At 44.1% G+C, this 11,254-nt stretch overlaps 1 protein-coding gene across 2 annotated transcripts in view; it reads right to left on the reverse strand.

Moving 5' to 3' along the window:
• Window positions 1-951: 951 nt before the first annotated feature.
• The window catches only part of Fan1 (FANCD2 and FANCI associated nuclease 1), a 64,216-nt gene continuing 53,913 nt past the window's right edge, over window positions 952-11,254 (reverse strand). For both annotated transcript variants that reach the window (XM_029554803.1, XM_008850612.2), the window contains exons 11-14: window positions 8,251-8,354; window positions 7,506-7,700; window positions 6,998-7,126; window positions 952-1,167 (exon numbers count right to left, since the gene is read on the reverse strand). In XM_029554803.1, coding sequence (XP_029410663.1) covers window positions 1,030-1,167; window positions 6,998-7,126; window positions 7,506-7,700; window positions 8,251-8,354 — 566 coding nt within the window. In that variant the 3' untranslated portion in view covers window positions 952-1,029. The remainder of the gene's footprint in view (window positions 1,168-6,997; window positions 7,127-7,505; window positions 7,701-8,250; window positions 8,355-11,254) is intronic.

Genomic DNA, 11,254 nt, shown 5'->3' on the forward strand with positions numbered 1-11,254 from the left:
CCACAAAGCTAAAGTGGTAAGATTCTAGTGGATGAAGCACTTATAATGAGCTTTCTTGTTGTTCATTGTTATTTCAGATAGTCTTTGTAGCCCAGTCTGGCCTGAAATTCCTGCCTCAGCCTCCCAAGTTGTTGGGATTAGGGGTGTGAGCCATCATGCCTAGCTTCATAACAGACCGTTGTCTAAATTAAGGCTCTCTCCTCTCTAGTCTCCAGTAACTGTTGCCATCTACTATATTGTAATTAGTTGTTTCCATAATTTCTTCCTCTCTCAACCCTTCTCTGCACAGAGCTAGAAACACATGATATTTACCCTTCTGCTATTTTATGCACTGTACCCACACAGCAGCAGCTCAGTTCATGGACAAATTGACTTGATAAGTAGCCTTTTAGCTAATGGGCCCAGAGCAGCATGTTGATGAGGGAACCATCTCTGTATGTATCCAATCAACTGTGAAGGCTAAATGAGGGTCTAGACCGATAACTTCTGACAAAATAAGAATAACCAGAACACATGGAGTACTTTTTTCTAACATCTGGGCACAATTTTTTAGCACACATGACCCAGAGCTTGATACATCAACAGCACGATCTTCTATATAACACTCTGGATCCTTCCTCCCTTACTACTGTTTCTGCCCTTCTTAGATAATCATAAAACAAACTCAAATTCAAGAATCTTTGTTGCCAATATATTTAGTAGAAATATTGTGATACTTTCATTAAAAACTTGAAGTTGTAAATCATGTTTCGTTTTTCTCTAGTGTTTTTCAGTCTATTAACACAGATGCATCCAGGTCCTACAATGAACACAAAGATTTTTTACACTTTAGAAAATTCACCCACTGCGTGGAATCAAATATCATATTCAACCAGATACGACATTTGTGACATACAGATCCTGTACATGGATGAGTCATTAAACTCTCGGCTGTCAAAGACAAGTCATATATAAATACAGCGTGAGCAGCTTTACTTTCCTGAACATCTCACGCCAGTAGGTGGCCAGGTGTTCCTGGTTTCACAGCTTTTAGCCAAGACCTTTGCTCTTGGCTCCAACTGCAACCACGTGGCAGACTTCTACTTCTGCCCCCAGCTTTTGCAGTTCGTCCAACCAGATCATCTGCTTATGTGAGAGACGGTCACTGGGGCCTTTGACTTCCACCAGCTGAAAGAAAAATTGCAGAGTCATCAGTCTCTTACTAAGACTGGCAGGGACCCAGACGAGCTAGTCACCCTCACTGACATGCAAACTGGTCATTCTACCCACTGAGATGTTTACAGAAAACACATATGTAGCTGAGAAATTATTCTGTAGAAACTAGGCAGCTCGGAGAATTAGCAACTGAGTCAGTATAGCAACTGAAGGGTTGATTCAAAGCAGGCACTGGGTTGTTACTCCCTGTTTTGAGCCCCCTCGTTTCTTTGTTACGTTTGCAATTGAATCTAAACAGCCTATCCTGACCTAAAAATGAGGATCCAGTCCTTGCCAGTCAAAGGTCTCCTAATTTACAGCAATGTCAGCCCTACCCCAGGACTTCTCATGCGGTCCCTTGCTGCAGACATTTCTCCCCGATCTTCACAATCCTGATTTGTTGTTTTTCAAGGCTCATTTCAGAGAGATCCACCCTGTCTCTCAGGAGGATCCTCCTGGGCACTGCTTTCATGGTATTTATTTTAGGGTAAAACTTTATTTTTTCAACATTAAAAAAATATTTTTATTTTATATTACTACTACTATTACTATTACTACTACTACTACTACTACTACTACTACTACTACTACTACTACTACTACATCTGTGTGTGTGCACATGCCATTACCTGATGAGCCACCTTGATTGCCCCCAAACTGTTTTATGTACCAGCTCAAGGAAGGCAGGAGCTGGGTCACTGTTGCTCACTGCTGAGTTAGAAGACAGCAATAAAAACAATCTAGCAAAGTGTAGAAAATGTGCTTTTGTGCCTTTGTGTGTGACAGAAAATTTTTGATTAAATAATGACTCCAACTCTCCAGATACAATGTAAACTAGAAACCCAAGGATCAAAGAAAGATCTCAATGAACTCCAAGCCCAGAAACCTAGAGAACACCATGTTAAGAAATGCTGTAATTAAACTTGATAATTATGAGTACAGGGAGGGTCTTAGAGCAGCCAGGAAAAAAGATGTTTGTCATCAGGAGCAGTGGGCCAATGTCTTTAAAGGATTAAAAGAAAGCAATTGCCAACAAGTTATTTTCCCAGACAAAATAATTCTAAGCAGCACATCTCCAGTTCTAGAACTGAAAGGAAATCTCGATCCGCACAAAGGAATGGCAAGGAGAACTGGCTTCTATAAACACTGTTAGTCAGCTGCAGAAAGCAAAATTAATGTGTCACAGCATTTACAAGGTAGATAGAAAATGTATGGAAACACAAAGAATATGCTGCTGCGAGATTATTTATACCACAAATTAAATGATGTAACCTCCTGAAGGTAAGCAGTAAGTTTCAGAGACTCGTTGGACACAATCTTTTTTTTAACCAATTGGCACTTGAGAAACATGCTCAGAGTTCGTGTAAACCAATATGCTGCTAAGAACACGAGCTAGAAGAATGGTGCTCAGACCTGATGGCCAGCCTGTAATCCCAGCATTTGGGAGGCCAAGGCAGGGTGATCACAAGTTCAAGGTCTGTGGGCCATATAGACCTTGTCTCAAAAACAGAGTGGGGAGGGAGGGGAAAGGGAGGAGGAAAAGAAGGGAATAAGAGAAGAGGGAAAGACAGGAGAAAGAGGAGAGAAAAATAGAAAACAAGTGTCAGGATTCAAAACCAAGCATTTCAGTAATGACATTAAATTTAAATGTACCTCGAGTAGGAAGAATATCAGCCCTGACTAGAGCTTTTACCTCAAAGACTGTAATTAAAATAAGCAGGAGAAAGGAGGAGCAGGGCAGAAACCAATGAAACAAACCACAACAGAGAAACTGAATAAAACTTGCACACCTCCCACCAGACGCCATAGAAAAGAGGAGACAGATTAATATCAGAAATATAAACCAGTGGAAATAATGGTTCTATAGAGTAAAATGAAAGCAAGAGAAAAACATGTACAACGATGATAATAAATTGAATGACTCACATGAAATAGACAAATTCCTCAAAAGACACAAACTCCCTAGGTTTAGTCAGGTAGAAAGACAGCAATGAATAGTCCTATGCTGATCACAAGGAAATATACATGGGGCTAGAGAGATGGCTCAGCAGGAAAGAACACCAGCTGCTCTTCCAGAGGACCCAGGTTTGGTTCCCAGTAACCCCATGGTAGCTAACAACTGTCCGTAACTCCAGTTCCAGGGGATTCTATGCCCTCTTCTGGCATCTGTGGGTACTGCATTCACAAGGTACACATGCATACTTGCAAGCAAAACACTCATACACATAAAATAAAAATAAATAATTTTAAAAGAAACTTATAGTCTTAATTTTTTTGGTCTTTTTGAGACAGGGTCTCCCTGTAGCCCCAGCTGGCCTGGAACTCACTATGTAGACCAGGCTGGCCTTGAACTCACAGAGATCGATCTGCCTGCCTCTGCCTCCAGAGTGCTGGGATTAAAGGCATGCACCACCATGCCGGGCAACTTCTTATTTTTTTGAGACAGAGTTTCACTCTATAGCCTAGACTTGCCTGGAACTCACTGTGTAGTCCAGGCTAGCCTCAAACTCATGGCAATCCTTCCTGCCTCAGCCTCCCAAGTGATAAGATTTCAACACAAGAGTCACCATACTCAACGTATAGTTTTAAATATTACCGAAAAGAAAATGCCAGGCAGGCCCCTAAGAATTTATAGGTAAATTCTACCAAAGATTTAAGAACTAATACTAATTCTACACAAACTATTGCAGAAAACTGAAAAGGTATGTTCCATTGTATGAGGGTCAGAATTCTATCATTCTGAAATTTAAAAAAAAAACAAAACCAAAGATATTAAAACTACCAATTTACTGTCTTTTATTAACATATATGCAAAAATTCTTAACAGTATATAAAAATCAAATCCACCATGATATAAAAAGCATAGCACATCACAGTCTAGTAAAGTTTATCTGAGGAAGTCAAAGTCAAAGCCCAGGAGACTGCCCCCAGGGCCCACACAATGGACAGTGTGAGGCAGCATCACAATAGGGCTGTGGGTGTTGCAGGAAGATTTCAGGATGCTGAATAATCCATCTTTATTCTGGGTATCCAAGGGGCTGAATGCTCTTAAAAGAAATCCTGGCACCAACCAAACCTGTTTTCCAAAGTTAGGCTCACCAGCCAGAAGCAGCTCACCTTTAACCAGGAAGCTGACTTAAAGAGAGTCAGGAAGTGGATCTTGGCAAGCCTGAGGCTATTCTTTCAAGGTCATGGTGCTGTATTCTGTTCCTGGTACCAGGAAAAGAGCCAGGGCAGACAATTTGCTGGCCGTCATAGAAATAGTATGCCAAAGCCTGCCCAGGTGGCAGAAGGGGGAAGGTCAAACATACTAACTTATTTCGTTCTAAAGGAGCAGAGAAGCCAGGCAATTTCTTCAGTATCTCCAAATTAAGGGAGAAGATGCCCAGGTTAAAGAATTAAAATTTGGTCCCTTACTCAGTATTTAGGCCTGGCACTCTTAAAACATAATAAACAAAAATCTTCCTACCTGAATGGGTGGTTGAGAAATCTTTGGCTCCTCACCAGGCTTTTGGACCAGTGGCCCCTGTGCCTGTGGTAACTATGGCTAGCATGGTGACAGCTGAGGTAAAGCAACAAGCGGACAGAACCTGCGGATCATAAGGTCAGCCATGACTCAGGAAAAGCTGATGGTTCTTAAGTCCTGACCACAGTAGACAAAGGCTATTTTAAGACACACCTGAGCACCTGCTCCCACATCAGATTGTTTATTCATGCTCTGAAACACCGATGTGCTTTTCCTTGTTTAGCTATCCACAGCCACCTAGGCTGGATCTGGAAAGGCCCGCCCTGACTCTGTAGTTCATTCTGAGTCTGGCTGTGCACACAAGTCACCCAGGAGGCTTTGGATAAACAGATTCACTGAACTTCTCTCAAACCTTCTGAATCAGAGCATTGGGGATAGAAGTAAAGGGATCTGTAGCTGTCTTTAAGCTTCCTTGGATGGCTCTGATATCACTGGTTGGGAAGGCAGCTTTGAAATGGCCATCTGTAGTCAGTAGCAGTGTCAACCCCCTACCCCAGGCAGATGAACACTTTCTACCATTGCTGACATTTGTCTCTGAGTCACGTGAGAGCTAATAATTAAGTACTATATAAAACTATGCAAGTGAACAATGTACCTTTAGTACTTCTTTAGGATATATAATGAACATGTTTAAGATTTTAAAACTGAGCTAGAGAGATGGCTCAACAGTGAAGAGCATCTACTGCTTTCCCAAAGGACCAAAGTTCAATTCCCAGCAACATCAGGAAGCTCACAACCACTCCACCTGTAACTCCAGCTCCTGGGTTATTTGACACTTCTGGCTTTTGTACGCATCTGCACTCGTGTGCATACACCCACATATAGACACACAAAGATACACATAATTAAAAATAAAAATCACTTGAAAAAATTTTTAAATATTTTAAAACCAAGTAATATAAACTTATTAACATACTAAAAGTAAAAAGTCACCTAATAATGTAAATAGATTTCTTAAAAATCGACAAAATTCATCAATTCCTGATTTAAAAAAATATTCAGAGGGGCTGGAGAGATGGTTCAGTGGTTAAAAGCACTGCCCTGGGTTCAGTTCCCAGCACCTACATGGCAGCTAATAACTATCCATAACTCCAGTTCCAGGGGATCTGATGCCTTCTTCTGACCTCCCTGGGCATTGTATGCACAGTTGCACTTACATATGCAGGCAGGACACTCATACACATAAACGTGCAGTGATCCTATGTAAACCTTCAGCAATCCAGTATTGCAGCAGCAGATCAGTGGAGTAGGAGACAAACACAGGCATGGAGCAGCAGCTCTGGCCAAGATGTAGAAGCATCTCAGCAGAGAAGACATCTCAGCAAATGGCGCTGAGCAATCAGATATGCATGTGCGAAAATTACTTCACACCCCACAGCAGTACAAAAAGTGTCTCGAAATGGATTACAGAATACAAAACCTAAAACATACAACTTTCTAGAACAATACAACAAAGAACCTCTTTGTGGCCTCAGAGCCTACAAGTATTTCTGATTATCTGATACCAAAAGTATGATCCATTAAAGAACACTTGAATTTGGTAAAAATTTAAAATTTCTGATCATCAAAAGATACTATTAAGAAAATAAAATGAGGACAGGCATGGTGGCCCACATTAAAAAGGTGACCCACCCTTTTAATCAGGTGGATCTCTGTGAGTTCCAAGCAAGCTTAACTCTACATAGTGAGTTCCAGGTCAGACAGAGCTATATAGTGAGACACTGTCCCCCAAACAAACAAGCAAGCGAGCAAGCAAGCAGAAAATGAAGAATGAAGAAAAAAAAAGACGAGTCACAGACTGGGACAAAATAAGAGAGAGAAAGACTTGCTTTCGGGTGGGGAGGGCCAACCAGTGAAGGAAGGGCAGCAGGACTGGGCCCAGGGTGAGGCAAGTGAGGTTTCCCAAGGAACACGAGGAGGCGCTCACTCTCAGTATCTAAAAGCTCCTGGTGTCCATGTGCTGTGTGATGGTGCCCTCTCTTGGTGTAGGCTGGACCTGGCAACTTGTTCTGACAACAGAATGCCGCTGGCATGATGGATTACCACCCTAACGATGAGGTAATGTGCAACTCTGACTATGTTGCTTGCACCTAGCTCCTCTTACCTGTTCTGATGAGACAAGCTGCCTGGTCACTAGTGAGCCACTCAGTGGAGAAGCCCTGAGAACCCCAGCCCTCAGCCAGGTGGCTATCAAGGAATTCAATTTTGTCAACAGCCATGAAGAAAACGTCTAGAATGCAGCCTCTGACAAAATTACAAATAGGATTTTCTACTGACCTTGCAGTGATGGCTCTGAGAATTCCATACCACCAAGTCGGGGAGGCCCCCTCGGCAGTGCCGAAAGTCAGCAGCCAGGAGCCTGCACACGCCACTGATGACAGGACCCCCAAGGCAGGAGACAAGATCCTAAGTACAAAACAAATCAGAGTTAGCCATCTTGCAGATCAGAGACCCCGAAATAGGCTCCAGGGGCATCAGAGTACCACCAGTGTGCAATTCAGCAGACAGCTTCCAGTACACCACAGATGCCTGGGCTGCTTAGACCAGGCTCCAGAGCCACAGTTGGCTCTGGAAAGCCAGTTCTAGTTACCAGGCCTCTGCCTGGTGGGGACATCCTGTGGGACCATGTTGGGAAGAAGGGGTTTGGATCTAGCATGTGGGCATGATGATTCCTCACAGAGGTCAGCAGCTACAGGGACAAAGAAGCTGCCTTCCCTGCATTAGCCACAGGTCAGACCCAAGTGGAAAGGATGCCATGGGAAAAGCCATGCAGGTAAACTATTACCTGAGCTTGCTGAAGAGAAGTGAAGCGATCCCAGCTGACCAGGGAAGCCACTCTGCCTTCCTGAGCCTGCCAGGCCTCTGCCACACAGGCTCGCAAGTTTTCTGCAGGGGCACTGTGGATCCACTGCAGCCTGGCCTCCAGGGCTCGACCCCTGCTTGTGAAGAAGCTGTCTGTGTACAAATCCAGTGGGGATGCCTGTGTCACAGGGAAAGCAAACTTTCACTGTGTGCCTGGGAAGAGCTCATTAACTAGAGGAATGCTCAGTATTTACAGTTTTTGAAACTGGGCGATTGATACATTAGTTTTTTCTCCTCAGAAGAGATGATTAAATCTGATGTTAAGGCAGGTTTTTATCCTGGGTTTTTAGTGATAATTTGCTTTGGGACTAAATCAATAGAACCACAGCTGGCACGTGGCAGTGTAAGAGCCCTTGGCAGGCTGCTGGGCTCCAACAGGTGCTCAGTGGAGACTGCAGCTGAAGGTACTTGACACCAAAAATTCAAAATATAATGCTGAAGGGAAACTAGACTTAGAGTTCCAAATTTAACATATTTATGTTTTAAATTCTACTAGTCCCGTTTTAAAAGGTACCTTCTCTTTCAATGGAACCAGCACTACGAACTAGCACTACGAGGGATCCAAAAGACCAAGAAGCCAGGTTGCTGCCGGCCACAGACACTTGGCACACAGGGGGACAGGAATGACAGGCCTGTGTAGGAGAGGCCCCTGGTGGTTAGCAGGTTACCTGGTAGGCATTTCTGAAGACGTCTGGGATTCCATCCATGAAGATGATATCCCACAGGAGGAGGCCACACAGTGTGCTGAAGGTGGATCCTTCCCCATGAATCCCTATAATACGTCACAGATGGAGAAAGGACCAGTTTTATCTAGTTCTTCAAAAATACTATTATGACCTTATATAAACTCTGTTTCAAGGAAATGATAGAAATATTGTTGATTCTGAAGGAAAAACTGTTTTCATGCCATTCCTACTTTATCTTTTTTACACTCTACTCAGCATATAGATACTTCATATAAGGGAAGCAGGTTCCCTCCACAGGCTCTGAAGAGTCTAATTCAATGGCAGGCTGGGCTGGGTGTTGGGGACCCCTGTTGTGTGAAGTAGAAGTTCCTCCATGACCGGATAGCCCACGGGCTCAGCGTAAATGCAGGGACTCCTTTTAACAATAGAGTGCTTTTCCTAGCATCCTCCTGACTCACCTTTTGAAGTGCCCGCCAATGCCCCAACATAAACATGGCCTCTGGCTCTGGAAATACCATGCTTTCCTGTGTGATTTTTCAGGCAGTCTGGCAGTCTGGCAGCATGGCAGGAGCCCACTTCCATATGTGAATATGGTATCTCACAAAGTGCCTATCAGCTATAGCTTTTACCACTGCCCCTACAGTATAAAATATCCCAGTCTTCTCTCAATAATAGAAAGCTGGATCACTAGAAGCTAGGAGCTGAAACATTGACACCTGGAGCCAAGCAGAGTCATTTACTAAAGAGCTATAACACGGACTAAGCTGAGTCCCGTCTCTCTCTCTCACTGCCGGTGATCCAGCCTCTCTGGGGGGCAGCATTCCTCCGTCATCGACTCACGGAGCCCTAGCTTTAGCCACCTCGCACTATTCCCGCGTGGTCCAGCGGCCGGTGGAACTCGCATATTGAGGAAAGTGCACGGGTGAAATAAGGGTGGGACCCGGCTGGGCAAAAAGCCCCAGCAGTAGAGAGCCACGGAAGACGCAGGGAAGCAGCAGAGAGACCCGCTGCCACAACAGACACGGAGCCGCGATGCTGTGAGACTTTCAGCACTAAAGCGGCGGATAGCGACGCGAGGCCAGAGACAGACGCCCGTGGAACTCGCAGCCTTCCAGGGCGCGCGACTGAGACCAGGGGACCGATCCCTGCGGGACCGCGTGCCCCATACCTGGCGCCCAATGTGAGAGCCTCTGAACCTCATGCCAGCTAGGAGCTGGTGCCCACTGAAACGCAGGATCTGTGAGTATCCCTCCCCCTCAGGAGGGTAACAAAAATCTCTTCTAAATTTCCTCCTTTTCTTTCCGGTCTGAAGTCCTTACGTGGGACTGCTAGGAACAGAGAGACAACTGATGCTTTCTGGCCAGGGCTACCCCCTGGTGTTAGCTGAAGGGCTCTCTGATCCCCTAACGGACCCCAACTGCCTATACAGGTGTGGACAAAAGACCTCTATCTTGATATCTTTCTAATATCAAAACCTGGTAATGCAAAGGCCAGTTAAAAGCCACAAGGGTGGCCGCCAGTTCCTCAAATTTGCGGGCAGGCCTGTGACTGGGAACCAGACGGAATCCCCTGAAATTTTAATTTCAGGAATGTTCCTTTGGGAACCATCATTTCACCCCACTTTTCTATCTGAACACTACTAGAAAAAAAAAACCCCAAAGTTCCAGGGATCTCCACCTAAGCTTTGGAGTCAGACAGATTCCTCTAGTCAGCTCTGTTATCCTGCCCCAAGACATTCAAGCCACAGCTAAAACCGGTTCAGTGAAAATCAAATTAACTAACCCCTGCCAAGCACCTGCAGCTCAAAAGTGGCTCCCAGACAAAAGATTTAAAACTACAACTTTTTTTTTCTACAAACCTAGAGGCTTATCACAATAAATAAATAAATATCTTCCCTTCAAAATGGGGAATTCTGTATCAAGACAGAGAAAACGTCAGATCCGTTCTCTTAAAACTCTGCTCAGATCCAGATGACTTAAAATTTCAAAAGAGAAAAGCTTAAAATTTTGAAATGAAGTACATAGGTTTGCACCCTGGTTCTTATCAGCAGACATATCTGATCCAGAGGTGTGGAACTTTCTTTCACATTTAGCATATAAGAAAGAAACCCAAGAAAAGCATAATTTTCCTCTCTCCTTTTTCCCGATAATGGCAGCCATCCAACAATGCTTAAAAAACCCACCTAGAATTGAAAAAAGCTTACAAGCACCAGAGAATAATAAAAGAGAAGTTTTAAGCAATAAAAATAATCCTACAGACTGCCCAGTAGCAGATTCAACAGAAGTCAGACAAAAATCACCCATCAACAAAATTAATCCTCACCCCTCTCTTGCTGATTCAACAAGCCCAGATACTAATGCCCAAATTTCAAAAGCTACCAAAGATTCTCGGGTAAAATCCCCTCCTCCTCCTCCACCTCGACTGCCTCCTGTGGAGAAACGCCTTACAGCCACAGAGCAGATGTTTAGCCTTAGAGACAGTGAAAGCTGCCAGCCTCAAAATTCCCAGCCTCAGCTGTCTCAGGACTCCCAAATCCCACCAATAGAAGCTTTTCCTGTCAATTTACAAATAACCAGGCAGCGACCATTAGCATGGTATCCGCTTCCTGCAGCGGAACTTAAGGAATTGAGCCAAGCTGTATGTGAAGATGGCATTCATGCTCCTTGGACTAAATCTATACTACAAACATTTAATACTAACCTGCTTCCCCAGGATTGGAGAGACATTTGTAGATCTACCCTCCCCAGTCCATTATTCGTACAATGGGAAGCCCTATTTAGAGATGAGTGCCTAATGCAAGCTAAAAGAAATGACACTCATAATCAACAGCTAAGACCTCAACCAGGGCAGGACCCACCACCTGGATATATAGATTGGAATTATGACCAGGTTTTGGCCAGGGTAATTTCTCCACAGGAATTCAGCAAGCTGAAATTCCAGCTGGCTGCATTGAGCAAATTCGCTTATGTGCTCTGCAGGCCTGGGA

Source organism: Nannospalax galili, unplaced genomic scaffold, assembly GCF_000622305.1.
Source record: "Nannospalax galili isolate Female #2095 unplaced genomic scaffold, S.galili_v1.0 scaffold685, whole genome shotgun sequence".
NCBI classification, from domain to species: Eukaryota; Metazoa; Chordata; class Mammalia; order Rodentia; family Spalacidae; genus Nannospalax; species Nannospalax galili.